The following is a 23,441-nucleotide window of genomic DNA, read 5'->3' as shown; positions in this document are numbered from 1 at the left end:
AGCGAAATTGTACGACGTGCCACGAGTCACTGTTTCGACCTTTGGATCTGAAAAATGCATACAAGAAACTACAGTCCGTCCTCTTTCTGTACCTTCTTACGAAATTTCAATCTGATCCCCAGAGAGAAAGTTATGACGATTTTCCCCAGGTCACCTGTTTGGAATGTAATTCAGGAGTCTGAAAAAAGACCAACTTCCTCAGATCATATCTCCGCAAATATAGCGCGCAAAGCTCTGAAATTCGGACCCGAGGTTCAGCGTGATTCCTTCTCAAATGGGTTTTTTTGCAACTTCTGAAACGTCACAGAAAAAAAGTTATAGCGAAAATGCCACGATGACCTGTTTGGAGCAGCGAAACCCTAGAATCCAAAGCTCTGATACCAAATGTTAAGAAACCGGCGCAAGAAAAGATAGATCAACGCCTTAGAATTCAGCCTCTTCGAGGGGCAACCTCCTTTACATTACATAAATGAACAATTCTCGGATGATTCAAATGACAAAACCTCCTTTCTATATATAGGAGTCTAAGGAGTCACAATATAATCCAGCCGACCTAACAATAATAATATAAAGCCACAAAAATAACAATAGAGGGATTCTATGGGGCACAGTAATAACAATATGGGGACAAATAGGGGCACAACAATATTAATAAGGGATACAACTACAATAGTAATGGGGTAATCACTAGTATTATAGGGACCCAACATCTTTGATCTATTTGGAGACCCATGAGGACACTTGTGTAGCCCCACATCCATTGGGAGCACCACAGGTTTACTATTTGGAGAACAAGGGGCCAACACCTTGTCCACTACTTTCGGGAGTCCTATTTCACATTTTGGCACCCATGGACTTCATCAGACCTCCTCTTAGGCCCAACAACATGCATTATTGATCATTCGACCTCTTGAGAGGCTTATATTTTTGTTTATGAGCTAGTTTGGTGAGCTTGTCACCAAAATTTAGTTATTTTGTACATTATTTTATTTTAGGAGCTAATTAGTCCTAATTAGCTAAATCGAATTCATTTGAAGTGTATAAATACAAGTGATATGAATTCATTTTAGCATCATCAATTGGATTGGACTTTAACTTCTTGGAGGACAAATTTTTGGAGCATGGAATGAATTTTGATGTTTGGATTATTTTCTCTTGTCGTGGAGCTTCTTGATTGGCAAAGTCTTGATGGTTGGATATACTCTTAATACATGTAAGTGCAATCTAATGCTATTTCTCTTTCTATTTTTTGTCACACATATTGTTGCTGGGATTTCCCTATATTAGGGCTAATTTATTGCATCCTTTTATGCGAAGTTGTGGAAATTTGATTTCTAGATAGTGATGCTTCATGTATGGGCCATGTATTATGAATGAATGTTCCTAGAGATGCTTCTTCATTGAAATTTATCTTGATAAGCCATATATTTTGCAAAACGAAGTATAAAGTTCTTGAAGTTGTTTTTGTTGTTGCCCTAATTCCATGCAAAGTTGTCTTTGAGGCCTCCTTGACATAGAAAATTCAACATCCATTGTCATAATTACTCTTGGATTAGGCACTGGACCACCATAAGGTGATCACCTTAAACCTATCTTCCTTCTCCCCTCTCCTCTTCTCCAGATCTAGTCTTCTAGGTCTCCTAGGGCATCATTTATCTTGCAATTCACCCATTGAAAAAATTTGATCTCTTGGCATCCTCTGCGCTAGGGTTTCTCCTAGGCACCCTCTAGTTTTTAAGCACATTTTCTATGGTGGGATTATGAGATACCTCAAGCCCTAGCCTCAAGATCAATCTTGCCCTTGGGTTCCTTAGGCCAAAGACGTCAATGGGATCCTCACATTGTCTTGCACTAAATATGCTTCCTTCGATCCCTTTCTCACTCTGGAATAGGTCAAGCATATCCTTGGTTGCTAAACCCTCCCCTCTTGACCTAACCCCGGGTCCATTTGGTCCCGTGTGGTCCCATACACTATTAAGGATAATCCTTCAAGGATCACTTGGGATCCAAGCTTTCACAAGAATTTTAAGGCCTGGGGACCTCCATTATAAGATACATACCCTAACCCTAAACCTTGAAATCCACCTTAAGCCCTTCCTTGAGAGCTTACAACCTTGCCTTCTAAAGAAAGGAAGCCACATATTTGAGCCTCTCTTGTGAATAGGCTTCTAGGACCACCCCTCACCCTTATCATTGGTCCATCCATTTCGCAATCCTTATCATAACGAGTCTCCTCCCATTAGTGAAAGTAAGTAAAGAGCATGGAGCCTTAGCCGGGGTAACAGTGGGCTATTGCTCCATTGTTGTCCTTAGCCTAGTAGTATCCCTTCCAGGATCCCCTTTTAGGACCCCTGCTAGTTTGAACGGTAACAAGCCCTATCCAACATTGGATAGAGGAAGTATGTAGCAACACAAACCAACGTTACAGTCACTTTGGCGTTTTCTTCCATTCTCAGGAGCTCACCTTAGTTTTCAACCATACAATGACAGAGGTCCCAACCTGTATGTGCAAGATGCTTGATGGAGTCTTGTTTTGGTTTGTTGCAAAACACATGCTCATATTGTTGATGAGATGATACAGTGGTTGCATTAGCTATTTAATTTCACTTAGCATTGCAACTTCATGTTGTAGAGTAGGGTAACAAGAATAAGCTCGATGCTCATGAGCAATATATTTCATTATGCTTCCTTTTCCATTTTGAACTCACACCTTTATTGGCAATATCCCTTAGGAATGAGTAATTAGATTGCAATTCTCTAATGAACTGGGATTGAAAATATTCTATACTATGTGGTCGAGAAAAGTGCATGTTTTTGATCCATCCTGTCACAGATAGCCAACAAATATTCTAGAGTTCTCTTGCACCCTACCAAGGAGCACAGTCCCATGTGGAGTCAATTATTACCCCTTGAAAATGCATAGTTCATTTAGCATTTTCATTAAGCTTTTCTTCTCTCATCAAACAACCCAAAAAATAAGAATGCCCTACATTACAAGAGGTCCAAAGAATGACATCTGGCAATAAAGAGCCTAGAGGTGCAAAACACCTTATCTCATAGGAACCTCAAGGCATGACAAGTGGTGAAGAAAGAATCTAAAGAAGAAATGCCTTGCCAAGAATGATGATATGTGGTGCTAAAAGAATTTAGATGATCAAATAAACATCGTCTAATGAGGAGTGTTCCAATCCAAGGGTGAAATAATATTTGGTTGCTTCATCATGAATATCCCCCCTCTAAGAGGCAAATTTTGTGCAAGAAGGCACTGAAGCGTATTAAAGTGGCTTTATAGGTCATTACACCTTATTCAAAGTGTATTCATGATCCAAGTGGATGTTGGTGGCCACCCACCTATTCCACTTGGACCCCCACAACTGGCTCTTTCAGTTTTTCAGTTTCCTTCATTGTAGCACAATTTACTATTTTTAGCAGTTTTTCGGGTCCTGAACTTCTGGAGCCGTTTTGAGGCCCTAAACGACGTTTTTTGGGAAATTAGGGAGCAACATGGATCCATGTACTGATGGTGCTCTTCCCAAAGTTGTAGTCCTCGGATAGATCTTTCTAACGAGCTATTGTGTGCGTCAAACGGAGATCGTATGCCAAATTTATGACCCCGGGAAGTTGATGTACCAATTTACCCAAACCGGGCCCACAGTTTGGTGTTTCATCTCCTAGGGTTAGGTTTTTGGATGTTTAGGGTTTTCCATTGTTTCTCAACAATAAATAGGCTTTCGAGCCTCATTGTAACACAGTTCAGAGGCATGTAGCCACCACATCTCTTCTCAAATATAAGCTACCATCGTCGTAGCTGGTTTATTTCCATTTCTGTCTGTAAGCATATTTCAGTATTTTACATTAATAAAATGAAATATTATTTCCGCTGCATCTCTGTACTTATGGTTATTTCTGTAATTTGTTGCGTTCTTGTTTAAATCCGGACCAATGGTATCAGAGCAGTCTGCTTTTTCCTCTGTTTCTCTTTGCATGTTCCCAACAAGGTCGGGATATAAGGAGTTAGGGCTTGAACTAGTCGAACCTTTGCAAGACCAGCCTCGCAAATCCTGATGGCCTCCCATGGCGGATGAAAAGAAAGACGAGGGGGCAGGAGATCCTATCAAAATCTTGCTCGAAGAAGCCCTCGAGTGACAAAGGAACACGATGATGGATAGCTTTGCCCAGATCCTTCAACAGCTACCCAGAGGTGACGCATCGGCTTCCAACAGCTACTCTGGAAACACCACACCCTTTAAGGTACAAGTTAATTTTGAAATCCCCATATTCGAGGGCCAGATAGACGCAAATGTCATAGATAAATGGTTAAATCTGCTAGATGGGTATTTTTTTGTTCATGATTTTTCCAGTCAGGAAAAGATTATTTTCGCTCTTCTGAAAGCAGCCCCCCATGTCAAGGACTGGTGGGAAACCTACTGCGAGCAGAAGGCTAAAAGTACGGGCTTACTATTTTCAGCCACACCCACTTGGAATTCATTCCAAGATGCCATCAAGGAGCAGTACTACCCTGTCAAAAGCTATGAGGAAAAATACATAAAGTGGACCACGCTACGACAGGAAAGGGACCAAGATGTGCCGAAGTTCACAAACATTTTTCATACCCTTCGCACACAGTTGGGTATCAAGGATTCTGAGCTGCATTTGGTACTCAAATACCACGACTGCCTACACAAATACATCCAAGACGAGATGGAGTTCCTTAACATCTCCTTGCTCGGCATGGCATATCGATACGCTGTCAAAATCACGCAGAAGTTTAAACAAAAGAAGCGAGACTTTGGATCTGTGAATCCAAAGAACAAAGGACAAAGCCAAGGCGGGGTGACCCAAGACAACTCGTCAAAGCCGCAAGAAAAGAACAACACCACGAAGTCAAAGAAGGACACGGGGAAGTGGTGTGAGCTCCATAAGAGCCCCACTCACAACACAAGTGAGTGTCAGACCAAGCAGTGGCTGGTGGCCGAGCTGAAGGCTTCGGAATCAGATGCATGTTCCGACCCTGAGTCAGAACCCGACAAGGGGAATGGCAAAGGGAAGCAGATCATTGACGTGGAGCCCAGCGCCACTATTGCCACTGCCAAGATCCAGAAGAATGAGCCTGAAGGTCCAAAGAGGGGGAGCATCTTTTCCACTCACAAATGTGGGTGGAGGGTTCGCCGCTGTAATTCATTGTCGACAGTGGCAACCAAAAGAACCTCATTTCAGCAGAAGTCGTGAAGCGGTTGGGCCTACCAACTACACCACACCCGCAGCCATACAATATCGGGTGGCTTCACCAAGGACGAGATCTCTGAGTCCGCCAACAGCGTCGCCATCCCTACAGCATCAAACCCTTCACAGACGAGGTATTGTGTGATGTTGCACCTCTGGATGTTTATGATGTATTATTAGGCCAACCATACTTGTGGAGGCAACATGCTGTGTATGAGTCAAGGCCTCGCACTGTAATTATTTCTTTGAATAATTCATTATACAGGATACCAGAGGTAGCCCCACCTGCCGCCACCTCTTTGATCTCTGCTAAGAAAGGCAATAAGATCATCTCACAAACTAAGAAATTTATTTTATGTCTGGTCCGCTCCCAAAGTAAGGGGAAGATCGTTGCCACATCCATGACCCCTGCCTCCACGCATCAACAGCAACAAAGGGATACGGTCATGACAAAACTCAGGAACAACTTCTCCTCACCCACAGAGGTACCACACAAGTTTCAAGTGGGCGACAAAGTCTGGTTGCATCTGCAGAAAGAACGCCTTACAAGAGCCCATCAGAAGCTCAGACCACTCCGACATAGTCCTTACACCATTACCAAGGCTGTGGGCAACAATGCTTTGGAGCATAGCATTTCCTCATTCCTTCGCTTGCACCAAGTGTTCAATGTAGACTACCCTTGACCATGCTTCCCACCATTGCTGGACACATCAGAGGTTGCAGAACAGCTCACCAAGGACCCAGCTCAGCAAAAGCTTCCTCATCTCAAGGAGGAACTCAACGCAATGGGGACCATTGCTTCCTAAGGGGGGAGGAATGATCCAGGTGGATGTTGGTGGCCACCCACCTATCCCACTTGGACCCCCACAACTGTCTCTTTTAGTTTTTCAGTTTCCTTAATTGTAGCACAATTTACTATTTTTAGCAGTTTTTCGGGTCCTGAATTTCTGGAGCCGTTTTGAGGCCCTAAACGATGTTTTTTGGGAAATCTGGAAGCAACATGGGTCCATGGACCGATGTTGTTCTTTCCAAAGTTGTAGTCCTCGGATAGATCTTTCTAACGAGCTATTGTGTGCGTCAAACGGAGATCGTATGCCAAAGTTACAACCCCAAGAAATTGATGTACCAATTTACCCAAAACGGGGCCCACAGTTTGGCGTTTCATCTCCTAGGGTTAGGTTTTTGGATGTTTAGAGTTTTCCATTGTTTCTCAACAATAAATAGGCCTTCAAGCCTCATTGTAACACAGTTCAGAGGCATGTAGCCACCACATCTCTTCTCAAAGATAAGCTACCATCGTCGTAGCTGGTTTATTTCCATTTCTGTCTATAAGCATATTTCAATATTTTACATTAATGAAATGAAGTATTATTTGCGCCGCATCTCTGTATTTATTGTTATTTCTGTAATTTGTTGCGTTCCTGTTTAAATCCGGATCAATTCAACATATTTGAAGGCATTTTCCCCCTATGAAGATAACCTTTGGAGGTGGGGGCACATTATTTAATCCATTTTCACATATTTGGAGGTGTATTTCACCTTTTGACATACTTGGGGGTAAAGATACATTGTTCAAAGCCTCTTCTACATATTTGGAAGCATGTTTCACCTTTGAGGAGGGCTTTGGGATGAGAACACCTTGTTTGTCATTTTCTACCTGTTTGGAAGAAAAATCTTTGCATGAGGAGATGCCATGTGGCATTGTTAACATGGTCAAAACCTCAAAAAATAATAAATGCATGTTTTAAGAGGATCTCATGAAATAGAAAGATGACAATGTTGGAATTTGGTTGCCATTGATGTAAACCCAAGCAGCAGCCAAAAGAAGCCCTATTTTCATTGAGGAAATTGATTGCAAGATCTGTATGTTGGGCTCAAAACCATCTTCATTTAATTCTACTCATCATGTCGATTCTAACGATAGGTGGCACACCTCATTACTCCTCAACCAGGAGATATGCCTCTTTAAAAATTGGAGCCCCATTTTGTGATCCAAAAGACCCAAAGAAGATACTATAAAGTTCAAACAGCTAGCAGCTTATTGATTGGTTTGTTACCGGCATTTTAATTAAAGAAAAATAAATTAAATTATCATGGGCCTCCATACTACAAGCAGCTAGCAGCTTATTGATTGGTTTGTTAGTGGCATTTTAATTCAAGAAAATTAAATTAAATTATGATGGGCCTCCTAGTCAAATTCGCTTGCAAAAGAGGAAAGGAAAATTAATCTTATGCGGTTTTTGAGACCTAATTTTTTCACGTCTATCCAAAGGAGCAGATCGAGTTTTTGGAAATAGTTTGGGCATTTAAAGATTATCTGTATTGTTTCTTCACTAGGTTATAGAGAATCTTATGAGGCCATTAGGCCTTTTTGAGGTACATCTAAGGTGTTTTCCGAGGCTTTTTCATGGGAGACCGCGACCATTCCTCAGGCCCTTTTTTGGATAGATCTAGGGCTGATTGCTGAGAATATTCGACCCCCTATGGAAGGGCATTTCTAGGTTTATTTGTTGCATTTTTTTGTGGAAGATCCGAGGCATATTGCGGACTGTGATTGACCCCATTCAGAGCCTCATCTCTGTGATATTTTCAGCCTGCCTGAGGCCATTCTCGGCGGCATAAATTTGGCCAAGTCTGAAGTATGTCAAGGTCTTTTCCGAACCTGTGTTGAAGCCTATTTGGACCCCTCACTCTTGACAGATCTTTGTGACGGTTTGGCCTAGAATTATTTTAGCTGATCCGTGGCATTTTGTGGTATATTTTTTTGGGTATTTGGCACATGTTTTCGGTCTCGCTTGACAGAGCATCATTGTGTTATTTTTTTTTGGAGTAAGGCTACTTGAAGGGAAATCACAAAATTTGGTATATGCCTATTCAAGATATGTTTCAATTCAAGTTTGAGGTCTAAGGTTTGCAGTGATGGAAATTGCAAAAGCATATTGGACGTGTTAGAAACCAGATCCGTGGATCTTTTGTGGTCAGTTCTATGATTGCTCTTTGAAGAGGCCTGTTTAAGTCCCAGTCCAATACTGAGTCTAAGATTGATGCGTGGAGGTCTGCTATTTTGAGTCATTGTTGAGGTTGCATCAAGACATGGTCAGAGGTTTTGTTAAACATTTGTGAAAAGGTTGCCTGAACCAATCTTCTCATGATCTTGTGAATTATTTGAAGTTGCATCTAAGCAAATTTTAAGGTCTAGGCTTCTTGGATCAGAAGTTAAGTAAAGGTTATATCTGAAGCAAGTGTTGAGGAAGTATATTGAATGTTGTGCAATCTTCTGACCACTCAAGGGAATCTTTAGGAAGAGTACTTGACAAATATGAAGCAAATTCAAGTGGCTTATCTTCATGAGCACGCTTAACAAGGTATGGAACAAAGTTGAAATAAATCTGTTTATTATTGAGTTGTGATTGGCAAAAGAATTGACAGTATATATAAAGTGTAGCTCTCTGAAGTCTTGCAACTGACATAGTACAACTTATCAGTGTACATTTGAGGTATACATCAGCAGTCTTGAGGTATGAAGTATGGATTGTTAATGATTCAGTTATGTTTGAGTTGGCAATAGACAAGGAGCAGTTTTGAAGTATGGCACATCATTGTGTATCTAGAACATATATCAGCAGCAAAGAAACTTCATTAAATATCTTTGTATGTGGTCATTTTTCTTGGTATAGGAGCCCACAAATTGTTTCTTTATTTTCCTATATATATTTTCAGGGTGGTTGAGTGGAGCAAGGCAGGAGATTAAAGTCTCCTTCAGCTTCGAGCCTGGAAATACTTCAGGGTAGCAGGGTGGTGCTATGGCAAGTTGGAACTTGCAGGGTGGTGCTATGGCAAGTTGGAACTTGCAGGGTGTTGAAGCATCCTTTCAATTGGAGTTGTTAAAACTAAAGTGTTAGAGCTGGAAAAACTAGGGTGTAAGAACCATCCTTTCAGGAATTGAAGCTTCCTGATAAATTGAATGTTTTTCTAGAGTACTAAGAAATTGGAGCTTCCCTTTTAGTTGGAGTTGAGAAATTTTTGTACTTATATATTATTAGAAAATCTTTCAGTGGTTCTCCTGTAAGGGTTCCACCTAAAAATCTTTTGTGTACTTCTCTTGTGATGTGTTGATGGTTGTTGTTTTGTTGTTCATGCTCTAAATTTTTATAATTAACTAATTGTAAGTGAAATATTGATTCATCCCCCTCTGTTTTTCCAACAAGCAAGTGGTAATGTGGACCTATTTTATTCATTCAAAAGGAAAAGTCAAGGACCATACGACCTTCTAAAATTATTTTATAAATTAGGGTTTGATAAGAAAGGAGAGATCCATTTGCTAAAGGCATCAATGGAAATGTATGCGATCCCCTCCGAGCATAGTTGAAGATCTTTTGGGAGGAAGAAGTTAAGGGACATTTCAATGTGAATTTTTTCACCTTTCTTTTATTTTTCTTGGGTTGATTTGATGGCCGGAAATTACTTGTACAAATCTGTTGATATAACCTTTGAAGAAGATCAAGTTTGTTCCAATAAGAAGACATCAGGGTTGAGGCAAAACCCTCCCTTTGTCTTGTTGTAATCATTGTACAATTATTGAAAAATATTTGTTGCTTGTGAGATTTGGCTACTCAACCAATATCTGTAGCTTGGCTACAGAGCCACCCAGGATACAGAGTTTGAAGAGAAGAATCAAAGATTAAGAAGGAAAAAACGCAGATCTTTATAAGGTATTGCCAATGCTCATTAATCAATTAATACCCCCAAAGAATGAAGGTCAAAGAAACACAAAGACCATGTCTGCTAGGGAAATATTGGAGAAAGAAGACCATGCAATGGCATCGCATGAACCTTGCTCAAAGCAAGGAAAATGAAAACAGGGAAGTTTAATTGTTGCATGTGCATTAAAGTGCTAAAGTGGACTAAAGTAAACTAAAGCAAATGGCTAGATAGACAAGAATAGCAAGTGCATTGTCTGCTAGTAAGATGCATGCACGATGCTCACCAACACAGCTGCAATTTCCCAGTTAGATATGTTCACTCTATTTTTTGAGGGCTGCCCTAGCTAGTGTTGACAAGTTAAGTATGGCATGTTTAGACACTCTTGATCCTCTGGTGAAATCACACCTTAAGAATGATGAATTGTTGATGTTCATTCAATAATAAGGCTATCCTACTCTATTTATGGTTTCATATGTGACTGTCTTTTAATTATACATGGTTGCATGTTATTACTTGATTGATTTTGTACCTGTTATGAGGAGCATCTTTGGAAGGGCTTTCCTTTAATATTCTGCATATTGAAGTACGTCCATGTGATTGGTTACAGCATATTTATAACAGCCTGACTACACCTCCTTCCATAATGTTTAAAACCATTTGATTATTGATCTTGACTCCATTTCCCAATTGAAAAGGCACTAATCTTGGCAGTCCACCATCGCCTAAATTCTAAAGAATATCTTAAACAATCTTTTCTACAGTTTTCCCCTTTGCCAAAAATGAACCAGCCTAAAGTGAGAGGAAGAATTGTCATGGAGTGGATAGGTTAACCTTCTTAAGTGTCTCTAGTTCTGCACTTTGCTTGAGGACTTGAATATATTTGACTGCAGCTCTAAGACGTAACACCCCTTATAGAGGAGGCTGATTCAGAAAGTGTTTCAGATCACTAAAACCCCTATGAGAAAAATCATCAGTAGGTGAACCACAACAATCAAAAACCATACACAGACAGCGCAGACCTCTGAAGCCACGGCGAAAGCATTGATGCACGTAAGCATAGAGTTATAATCGAATCCTAAGCGAATCTAACTCATGTGGAAATTCCCTCTTTTAGAACCTTATGTTTCTTACAAGATAGTCAAATAGCGCATAGGGCCTGCTTGTTATCGGACTTGGCCAAAACTTAGAGTGACCCTAAGGCAACGCATGAGAGGGCCATAGGATCAAGGAATATTTAGGGTCCTAAGGCTTCAACCTGGAATGGCACGAAAGTAAGAGCAGTATCCAGAGGCAGAAGTAGAGGTAGAGGCATAGACCTTCCGAGCACAAGATCATGTATACAACCATCTCAACATGGAAGATAGATATCACCAAGGATCCACATTAGAGAGTACATATTCAACTATCATCTCCTTTTCCACACTCATCTCCTTTTCCACACTGATTCTATCGATAGAATCATTCTTAACCAAGACTTTAATGCCACAGTTGGAACCTGCCTGTCAACTAATCCTCCCCTCAATCTCATTTTATCACAGTTGAATGGAGTGACTACCAAGTCCCATCCCAGATAGCTCGAATTTTGCCCAGCAATCTTTTATTATTATGATAATCTTTCTCCAGCTTCTACATCTCTTTTCTTTGGTCTCTTCAATTGCTTTACTTAGTTTTCATATATTTTCTAACGAGCTTCCAAGCACTCTCACGTCTGATGTACTGTAAGTGCGGAGTGATCATTCAGTTCCATTCACACTCATCACTTAAGGAAATTACTACAATTCCGATGTTAGTTTCAATGGACAGGGTTCCTGTATTTAATATACATGCTGTGCTGAATGTTAATAAATTTTCCAGTAACTGCATACAAAATGTAGATACACCAATTATAATAATAGTCGAGAACATCTAGAATACAACGCAGAAGCAACTTTTAGAATGTGCTACCTAGCTGTATTTCATAAACACAACTCACATTTATAAGATATAAAGCCCGCAGTTTATTCATATGTTAGAAGCAGGAACAATCAAGAATTAGTGCTTTCTGTGTTGGTAACAGAGGACAAACAATCTAGTCTTCCAGGATTGAAACGATGGGAAAAAAAGCATGCCTTACTTTGAATGGAAGTGCCAGGTTAGGTGGTACGGTATCTCCAAATAAAGCAGCTTCTTCAGCAATTCTCAGCAACACTCTTCTCACAATTTCTCCCAAGTACATTCCAGAGATTAGCTTCTCAAAGATCTGGGAGTGGTGACTGGGCAAGTCAGGACTCGGGATATAACATAGAACTCAACTTCTTAAACGCTACAGAGAACTATAAAAACATAATTCAACTTACCTGACCAGGATTTAAACTTTGAGCATCAAAAGCCTTGTCATATTCTGTCATGGGAAGATGGGAAGACCAAAAGTTACCCCATTCCATGTTGATAATCTGTATATAACAAAAAAATTATAAATCATCGAATCAGGGAATCAGGGTAGATATCGAACATATACCATTCACTCCTATCTTTGGATTCTTGCAGTGTGTAGCCTACTGTGCGACACAAGCGTTGGAAACAGTACATAGATTCATGATGGGTCACTTTACCATGTTTCCAGATTTCGGTAGATCTCCTTGCCATTTCGGAATTGCTTCTGCACATTCTACATAGCATGCATTAGTGCCAGTGCCCAAAATAACAGCAACCATAACGTCTTGATCCCAATATCGACCTCCAGCCAATGTTGCCACTGTATCATTCACCTGTTTTGGATTTCAATCGTGAATATAATTTACATAAATGTGTTTTGGAAGCAGTGACTACTGAAATCAGAATGTTACTAAAGATGTTTTGGGATAATATTTGTCCTTGACGGACAGATTATTTTTTTATGCAAGATCAATTTCCTAAAGTGTGCCCCCTATAACCGTCCAAATGAATAAATTTTGCCATTCTAAAGCAGTTTTCAATATTCTTCATGGAAAAACTTTCAGCATCGGCATCAGCAGCACTCACCAGTGCAGCGACGCGCATGTCCAGACCCTTTCTTTTCATGGCCTCATTTAAGGCTACCACTACATCCTTGCCAACCTGGTACCACATGAAATTCCAGTCAAAATACGGAGAGGATAGAAAGATTCAAAAAACAGAGAACAACCAACTTGCAGTTTAAGATGTCGCTAGCAAGTTTCGCATACATTACAACTAACCTAATAATTGTTTACGAGGGGAAGAGTGAAAGTTTTAACAACAGTTCAGGAAATTCAGGAATCTGAGAAAAGACCAAATGAACTGGAAGCTACGTTACTAGAAACAAGAAACGGGATACAATCATGAACTGGATATTAGAAACAAGAAACAGGATACAAACGTGAAATGGAAACAGGATACAAATGTGAAATGGATATTATAATCAGATACTTGGTTTCACACAAATAACGTTATTGAAGGAAACAAACGTGAAATGGATGTTAAAAGCAAATCCCCCGTTTCACACAAATAACGTTATTTATATAGAGAGAATAACGGTAAGCATGTATGTATATAAAACAGATAAAGTATTTTCTGTTCATTTAAATAAAGAGTTATTATATTCAAAATTTAATATGTGAATATATATATGATTTTATTTAAATTTAAATAATTTTTTTATTTAATACTAAATATAAATATAAATATATATATATATATAATTAATTAATTAATTTTAAGTTATTTGTTTTTTAAATGGTTATTCACGGAATATTTGTATCACATAATCACTTTCGGCAGACTCTTCGTAATAAAGATGCCATACCTTTTCAATAGTAAAAATACTTTAAACCAATTGAAATTTAAACTAAAAATTATTATATTATATTTACAGTTAAATATTTTAATTTTTAATTTAAATAATATATATTTTATAATATTTCATGATTAAATAAGCTTTATACCTGCACAACTACTTCAGCTTCAATAATTTAAAATTTTACAGCCAAACCTAACACTAATATAATTAAATGACTTTTATCTATTTAATTCAAAAGATATGGAAATATTTCTTAACATCTGAATTATTTATGTCCTTATACCCACACAACTATTTCAACTTCAATAATTTTACAACCAAACTTAACCTGGAAATCAACTTAATCTTGGACCCGAACTGCTCCTCCCTGGTCCTTTTGGTCATCCGCGGAATTTCCTACGGGATGTTCGCAACGGGGTATGCTGTTCCCGCAATCAACGTAGCACTGGACCTCCCATGGCCATGAATTTGCTGAAATTCACCCATTACTGCCATTTATTATAAAATAAATTATATATAATTAGGATATAAATGTAATTGTACAGAATATAATTTTATATTATATATAACTGTAATTTATTATTTTATCCTATATATTGATAAATATATATAGTCAAACTTAATTACAAATATCATTTGAACTTCATTGAAAAAATTGAATCTGAATTGATGTGAAATTAAATATATAATTTGAATTTGAATTTGAATTAATCTTAATCTAAATCTATAAGAATAAGATTTTTCTTTAGATTAAAGAGATTTTTCTTTAGATTAAAGTGGTTTAATATGAGTCAAATTTATAAGAATAAGATACTTTTTAAAATTAATGCGATTTAATATGATTCAATATGTTATTTATAAGAATTAAATTGAGCGAAGAGAATAATAATCATTGTTATATATATATATGGTTTTTTTGAATTGATAGTGTATAAATACACTGTTAAAACTTTCTTCTTAAAAAAAAAATTACTATTTCAAATCCATTTTATATACCCAATTTACACACATTAATAATAAAAACATTTTTTTATGAATCCATTTACAAAATCACCTCAAATGTTAGGTAAGACGATAATTAATCATAGTTGACGGTGAAGGCCAGGTTGCACTCGACTAGGTGTGGAATGAGTTGTGTTCTTTGAAAGAAAGAGGAGAAAATAACCAAATTGGCACAACCATTTGAAATCACATAGCAGCTGAGTTTTTTATATTATTTGTGGCCATCTCCACTGGAGGGACGTCATTGACATGGATGATCGGACTGCATGGCAAGGGGGTATGGCAGACAATTCGCCTCACAAGGTTGCCTTCTTCTCAAGGAGGTACCAAGCAACTTTTAATGAGGATTCTCCCAGCTGCAGTGGGGATTATTGGGCTTTAGCAACCCATCTTTCAACTCGGAAAGAGATATAGATTCCTTAAACGTGGACGCTAAGGCTGATATGTTGACCCTTCTCGCCTAGATTGAGAGGGGTGTTAAGATTAGGCAATGTCCAGACCCATTGGTGTAATACATGACGTACTCTCACAGGTTTGCAATATAAAAAGCACCTTCTCAAAGCAAATAAAAAGTCACAATAAATTCTTTTGGATGAAGAACTCATAAAGCTGTTATTCCTTTTTGATAAAGCCCAAAGTCCTGTTTAAACCAGCAAAGAACACCCAGAGAATCCAAATATCTCTATATAAAATTATAAATAAATAAAAAAGGAAAATTATAAATAAATAAATAAGGAAAGAAAGAAAGCAAAAAAAAGCTTGTTCCAAAAAGCAGACCAAAGGGACTGCCAAGCACATTACTGACCACTGGCAAATTCCAACATTTGCCAACATTATGATACATCGTCACGAACTCAAATAGCGATACTACACACTCACACTTACAAGGCTAAATCTCCCTTTTAAACTCTCCCCAGTTCCTTCAAATTATCATGTCATCAATTATGACGCAAGCTTACCCAACCTATAAGCACCTACAACAAATTAAATCTATTATTGATAGTTTGATGTGTTTAAGAAGCAGGATTTTAAAATGTCTATGTCTCATCTTTACTGCTTTAAGTTTCAATATACAAGGACAGACCAGAGCTATTTTTAAACACCAACCGTTCCGGAGATTGAAAAACCCTTGGTCCACTTGATCAGCGTGCCACTGGCGATTGAGGACTGCTTCACTGGGAATGAAAAGGTGAAACCAAGCTCCCTTTGGTGACCAGGTGTCTGATGGAAGTTCTCACCCTCTTTTGCAACAAAAGTTGCTAGTTCTGAGGCAATGTAATCAAACAATTGCTGCAATCAACATCAAGTTAGTTTTCAAGATCATGCTTTATGGAAATAAGAGAAGACTGAACTGACTAAAATAGGAAAGCAGAATGCTTGGAGAGTAATTTGCTTTTCAATGAAAGATATACTGACCTCAGTTGTGCCACTCATTAGACTTGCAGGTATAGACACTTCTTCAAACTCTTGATCAGCAACTTGTCCTTCCTTGCCATCCAATTGTACACGCAACACTCGAAAATTGGTTCCCCCAAGATCCAAAGCATAGAAAAGACCTTTCTCATCTCTTTTGAACAAGCAAAGGCAAACAAATGCGTAAGAAGGCCTCATGATTATTAACCATTCATGTTCCAAGAAAAAGGGTGCTAAGAAAGTTCTCTTAAGTTGTAACGTATCAAGCTCAAAGCTAATTTTTATCGAGCATGTCCATCCTTCCATGGATAGGGAAGGGTGGAAATAATTCGTTTTATGTAAATACAACAAATATTTCAGTAATTCTTGAGGGAAAAAAATGTGGTGGAAGTAACACAATTCCCTGACAAATACAAAAATCATGCACCAAAGAAGCCACAAAGGAGTTCAATTATTAGTTCCTGCCGAAACAAACAAGCTGTCAACTTTATACAGGTATTGCCATGGATAGAACTTTGAAATGGGTTGTTTTAACCTATCAATTTTTGAGTTGTTTTCAGAATCTCATATATGCAACAACAGACAAAACTACACAAATAAAATCCATAAATTTCTTGGATAAGCAACGTTTGCAAGGAGTAGACTGAAGAAGCTCTTTTTATTCTGCATCCAAATACAAAATGACATTGATCAGGGATTATAACGCCCATTAACTGTACGCTAGAATGCTGCGGAAATGTCACTTTTCTGCAAAGCAAACAAAGTATTGCTTCCAAAATAAAAACTTCACCAAATTTTGTTTCAACACAATAAGTCAAAACTCACTCATCAAATTACACAGACTATCTATAAATCCCTAGCTTGCCCATGAATACACTGGAGTTGCAAAAATAATCTTGATTTTTAAGACGAAGAATCGTGCAGGTCTTAAATGGCTTAGATCTCTTTGAACAGATGTGCTTCCACCAAAACTAGTGAAAACTGCTGAATCTCAGAGCATTTTCAAGGTACCATTCTGAATATTCAGTTGAAGTATTCTGTGACATATGCTTTAAAACAGAAACTTAAAAATAACTGAATAAGGTTTGTCAGAACCACCTCAAAGAACATTGGCTGTCACTATTATCCTTTCATTGCGCTTTTATACCTTGATACCTCTTATACACGCTCATTTGTCCAATTCAAGGGGCACGGCACTTCAATCAAGATCTGCATAGGTAATGTATTCTGAACCCTAATTTGGTTCGTGGTTCGTGTTCAATTCGCTATCCGTCATTGTTGATAGCAGGGGGGAATAATCTATTTTGCGGAAGGATAGCATGGTGATGATGATCCTCTCTCAAAGAATATGAATAGTCCTGGGTTGGTTACATTTACTAAGCGTTACAGGAAAATTTATAAACACTGCAAGGTGATTCATTAATTCCTTTAAACCAATACGTCAAAGGGATAACTCCATGAACAGTGAATAATATATTTCTTACTTCAATATGACTACAAGCAATGTAGAATCCAACATTCACAAATTGGTTTTTCCAGCTTTTGACTTTTCTGGGTTGCTTGAACTAGATAGCTAGAGGGCATTCCGGATTACAAGCTTGCACACAATTTGAGGATGAGTAAGCAATCATCATTGAAATTGCCTTTGCCTAAAACAATGGTACAGGTCTAAAATGCTTCTTCTTTTGTAGTTAAAGGAAATGATAATAAAAACATCCACACAGTTATGGAATTCTCAAGCGGAATTCCCTTGAGTTTAATCTTATTGAGAAAAAGAGTAAACAATGAATCTCAGATAGTTATATTGAAATTATATTAATATTCATTAAAAAAAATTTGAAAATATGTTAATAAGATTAAAATACATTAGAAACAGATGATAGAAACAAATTTTACCAACAGGATCTTCTTTGACAAAAAAAAAAAAAAAAATTCTAAATATGCCCCAACTAAGAAAATAGTGCCTAGGGCAATTAAGTAAACAGAAAAAAAGGAAGACAAAAGTTACTCTGATCAAATATGTGAGAAAGGAAGGAGCTAACCCTACTCATCCAGGATGGTAAATCATCATCAACTACCTACCAGAGAATATCCTCAGAGAATTACCTAGTAGATGGGGGCAAGGGAAGTAATCCCAAATGGCATCGAATTGTTCCCAACTGGAACCAAAGAGGAAGCGCTTCTAACATCCAAGGACGAGGAACCTCTTATGGAAATGGAGCAGTATTGAGCAGTTCCCACCCTTTTTGGTATCTTATATCTCAAAACACAAATTGATGTTGTGTAATCTGGGTAAAACGACAGTCTTTGGTAGCTCTATGGCTGTCATCAGAAATCAGCAGTAGTTGCAAGCTGTTTCATGATACATTATACCAGTGCTCATGAAAAGGTGGAAGAAAGCGGCTATCTGTGTAGTTGTTGTAGGGGAGCTATGAAGCCAGCGGCACTTGAGGTAACCACCTCTTGGAACAAAGCTAGACACCTCTCATTTAGGAAACTAAAAAAGATGGATAAAGATCCTCCCCTAAAAAGGAATTTGAAGACAAAATGCTCTTCTCTCGACCTCATGTACAGAGAAAAACCTGCAAATCCCTTCCTCATGGCGGATGTGGTTACCGCTCCTCTAAACTTGTGGGAAAATACTCAAAATTGATCAAGAGGCAACTGAATTCATCTGACCGATGATATCAGACGTGGCTAGGCCAAACAATAAGACCATCTAGAATTTGAAGGAAATGCTCAAAGTGGAAGGCCAATTTGGAACTAAACGGTTTTGGCAACGTATTCTAAAAGGTCTGAATAGCTCTTGCAGATGCCATCCCTGAGAATATCATTAGTCTTCCTCTAATCCTCTTGGAGGGGGAAGATGAGGGTATCGTCCAGAGAACTCTATGAAGGAGAAGGTTGACAGAGATGCCAATCGTATGGAAGAACAAAGAGACATCAAAGAATCAAAATGTTACTATCTTGGCTAGCCCAAAGACGCTAGTCTCCCTATGACCATATTAGCACCCTGTGATATGAGATACAGAAATAAATCTAAAGATTTTTTCCATTTAGTAAGACAAGAACTAAATGCCAGGACTGCATAGTGCTATCTAGGTTCATATATGCAGCATTGACTATGACGTAAACATGTGAATGAGTCGAAACGACATTGTATATAAAAGTTTGTTGACAAAGGACTCTTTTCTTTTGATGGATAGGCTCTTCAATACAGATGTAATAAACATATAATAGAAAACTCATGGATCAGTTCGAAAAAATTACTACAAGTATGCTTATACCAAGATTTCGTTCTCATCTGAGTACTTCAACACAGGAAATTGAAAACATGTGAAGCAGTAGACGCCCAAATCCCCTCGAGAGATACCGGATAAGGAAGGGATACTTCTTTGATCCTTCCTTTTTGCGTTTAATTGAAAACAATTATACGACAAGCTTACAATATATCTACAAACAATAGAATAAAATTATTTTTCTTTCCAATAGCAATCCAAACTCAAGGCTGTATTATTTTATATAGCCATGGAAAATAAAATTAGGAAGTGAAAAGCGAGCTTCTCTGAATCTTAATCTTAGCAACATATGATAAAAAATTTACAGAGATCTCTTAACCCAACCAAAGTTGCTATGTACGTAGTTCACAGGCCAAAACTACATTCTATTGCCAAATTCTTTTCAAATCCCTAAACACAACAATGTGTTCTACCTTAAATTCTCAGTTATGGAAAAGTATGAAATATTGAGAAGTAGAGTACAAGCAGCTATAAAGGAACCAGATATTGAAGGGATGGTTTTCTAAAACATTTTCTTCTTTCGAAAAGAAACGTATTAAAACTTAGAACTATAGGATTAAACAATTAAAAGTCCAAATACAGAGTTAGTCGAGTCAAAGTTTTGTACATATCACTTCTAGAAATGAACAATTGAGGTCAAAGGAAGACAATAGAAGACAAAAAGGAATGTTTAACAAAAGAATCATCATTAAAGTTGTACTTTACGTGTGCTTCTTTTTCTTATTTGTTACCAAAATAAAACAGGAGATAAACAGCACAACCATACAAGATCTATCAGCAGTTCACATAGTACCTGGCATGGTATTGCCAGACTCAAGTAAATATATATTGGGAAAGGAAAATACTAAATCTGGACTAGTCTGGCAACAGGGATATAAAAAGTGCAATGTTTTTACAAAAAATTTATATAGCAAGTGTTATAATATCAATCAGCAAAATTACCATGTGTCACCAATATACTTGCAAGGCCATAGGATAAGCAATGATTCTCCAAAAGCACTTTCCAATTGATTATATTATCAGGAGTCAGGACAAAGGATGAATTTCCAAAAGCACTTTTCAATTTATTATTACATGGTTTTCTTTTACAGCAGGGTAGGAAAGAGAGGTGTAATTTGTACTAAAACTGGAGTTGATATGCTATAGTTTAAAACAATAACTAAATATTAATAATAAAAATTTAATATTGATATTAAGTAACATATTTTAATGTGATATTTAAGGAAAACAAAGTAAATCAATCTTAATCTCTATTAAGGACCTAGATGATCAATTTAGGGGAACAATAAGTCTAGGTGCAAATTTCCAAGTTTTGCTCTCTTAAAATGGTTTTTACTTCTACATATTTAATCTCTCTTGAAAGTTGCTAAAGCCCAAATTAAGATAAATCTTTACTGATAAAAAAAAACTCACTAAAAATTCTACTTTCAATTTCACTCAAATTTTTATTTAAAATAAGTTAATATTAAAAATATTATGACACAAGCTTGAGTAAGGAAAATCTCACACTGCATAATTTCTTCAACTTGGTGACTGAATTTTGAAACACATCTAAAACTTAATAAGAGGCTTACTAAACATGAGTGTCTAACTGCTGATTCCTCAATTAATACCAATGTGAAAGACGTGTAAAGGCAATAATTAATGCTTCAAGCTCCTAAACACTATAGAAAGACCCTAGGCAGACCCTAGACAGTGAAGAGGCAATCGTAAACCCTAGAGAAAGATCTTGAGTAGTGAAGGGAATATGGGCAGTGAAGAGGCCATCGTAAACGCTATAGAAAGATCTTGAGCAGTGAAGGGGAAACTATCTACCAATTAATCTGTTGTTCCATTAATAACAAGATACAGAATCTCCAGTCAATTACAGTGTAATGTTTAGCTTATACTTTTCTCTTTCAAAGCAGTTAAAAATCAGCATTATACAAACATGTTATGGATACCTAGGATGCAAAGTAACCAAGTGACTAAGTACATTAAAGCTATCCCAATTAATTTAAAGCAGGGTTACCATGTTCAAAGAGTTTGGTAGGTTGGAGGGGTAAATATAGAGAAGTTCAAGATTCTATCTAGAAAAAGTTTTGAGAAAAAGATCAGAAATATATAATATATAAAATAATATTTAAATTTGTTCAAAGAGATTGTATCTAGTAATGAGGAACAACTAGAAATTTCTCATCATTTAACAAGGTTTGTTTCATTTGCAGTTCGCTTTTCTGAAAGGAGATATATGTAAAGTTAAAATAATCTAAATCTATATTTTCAACATTTCCTTTAAATCATGGTTAGCCAGGCCAGAATTGGCAATCTCATTTGCAAAAGAGCATGTACGCTATAGTAAATACCTGTGGAAAGACACAAGATCTGAGAGTTTTTGAGAGCCTCGACGATTCCTCTTGTTAGTATGGTTAAATCATGTGTACTCCAAATTCTTAGATCATTTTTTTAATTTGTTTATTTCTTGCCTTTGTCAATAAAAGGTTCAGAGGTTTCGAGCGGTCTGAAAGATTCGGGGGCCGACGGAACCTGGTAACTATGATGCATAATGCATAAGCAAGGAATAAATTCGTCTTTGCATTTCAATGCAAGCAGCATAGCAGCAAAACATAGTATTCACAAATCCGTTCATAGTGTCAATCAATTGGCGAGTATTTGTAAATTGATTTGTAAAACTTGCGCATAAATTATTCAAGGAAAAAAGAAAAACAGAGAGGAAGCAGAGAACCAAGCATAATTTACGCTGCAATGAAGTTTCTAGTTGAATACTATTACTATATTACAACATTTAAACAGTGTATTTCTATGCAATGTCTCTTGTAGATAGATTTACACCACAAATACAGTTTCATCCAGCAAAGATAAAGAATGCCGCGTATTTATTTGATTTCGGTGTCAAAGATTAGATTTAAGGAGCTAGAATCAAGATTCGGCGATTACCCTGTAAATCAAAAGAATCGACAATTTCAGCATGGTAAAGAAAGTGCTAGTTGCACATTCGATCTCTATTTCAAACTGCCCCAATTACAAACATCTATAGATAGAAATAAACAAATGCAGATTTAGCGTGCATGTCAAAGCATACCCTGTAGGCAGATTGTCGACGTAGCTTATGATCATCTTGACCTTACTGCCGCCCTCGGAGGCCAAGCCTGCGTTCATCTCGACGATTAGAGAATCCACAACATTCCTGAGCTTGTGCACGGGAGTCGAACACTCGTCCTCGAAGTTGCGGAGAATGGCAATCGCCCGTTTCAGCCTGTTCTTATTTCGAGCGCGACGGCTGACAATCAATGCTGCTACAGCACAGGCTGTGGCCGCACATACTACCGCGGTTCCGACTGCTGCCTTGCTGCTGTTCATTTGATTTCTCTATACAAATGACTCTGAAAAACCAGAACGGAGTTGCAGGCGAAAAAAAAATGTCAAAAGATTAGGCCACCCTCGCGGGATTGGACTTCCGGACCATCAAAACCCCAAACGGAAATGAGAAGTAAAAGACAAACGGTAAGGGAATCAAGAGGAAATTTGGTGGGATTTGAGCACAAATGAACAACAACCAGATGAATTTATGGTGAACAAGGAGCCTTGCCGCTAGGAGCGATTTGGATAAATAGACGACAACGGACTTCTTATAGTACTGCCAACTGGTGTTAGCTCTTCGTACATTCCGCAGCTAATTTTGGAAGTGGAGATGAAACCAAGAGCCTGTTTGGACAGAGTGGCCGGGGTTAGCGGGATTTGGGCCTGCTGGCCACTCTCTCGGGCCCCGTTGGTCAAAGGCTTGTGTTTCTATTGCGCTTTTACGGCTGTTTTCGCCAAATTTGGGGAAAGATCAGGATGAGCTGTCTTGTTTTTCGACCCTACGATTCTGATTCTGGAGCGTCGGTGACGAGGTCGACAGTTCGATTCCCCTGGGCCCTAGGGAGGCCAGAGGTGGATTAATATTATTGAACCTCTTGGCGTTGCCATCTTGTCGACGGGATGGACACAAGTGCACTGGTGATTGTGGGATCCCATGGGTCAGC

At 38.0% G+C, this 23,441-nt stretch overlaps 1 protein-coding gene across 1 annotated transcript in view; it reads right to left on the bottom strand.

The window, feature by feature from the left end:
• LOC149259175 (hexokinase-1-like) overlaps positions 1–23,105 on the bottom strand; it is a 60,078-nt gene extending 36,973 nt beyond the window's left edge. The window contains exons 1-7 of the mRNA XM_089417610.1: positions 22,499–23,105; positions 16,121–16,271; positions 15,812–15,994; positions 12,928–13,002; positions 12,519–12,674; positions 12,264–12,359; positions 12,036–12,166 (exon numbers count right to left, since the gene is read on the bottom strand). Of these exons, the coding sequence (XP_089273736.1) occupies positions 12,036–12,166; positions 12,264–12,359; positions 12,519–12,674; positions 12,928–13,002; positions 15,812–15,994; positions 16,121–16,271; positions 22,499–22,776 (1,070 nt within the window). The 5' untranslated portion in view covers positions 22,777–23,105. The remainder of the gene's footprint in view (positions 1–12,035; positions 12,167–12,263; positions 12,360–12,518; positions 12,675–12,927; positions 13,003–15,811; positions 15,995–16,120; positions 16,272–22,498) is intronic.
• Positions 23,106–23,441: the final 336 nt, after the last annotated feature.

The sequence above is a fragment of the Pinus tabuliformis genome, chromosome 6 (assembly GCF_031772625.1).
Source record: "Pinus tabuliformis cultivar Carrire ecotype Pingquan chromosome 6, CPIR1, whole genome shotgun sequence".
NCBI classification, from domain to species: domain Eukaryota; kingdom Viridiplantae; phylum Streptophyta; class Pinopsida; order Pinales; family Pinaceae; genus Pinus; species Pinus tabuliformis.
This window is presented reverse-complemented; position numbering and strand designations above follow the sequence as displayed.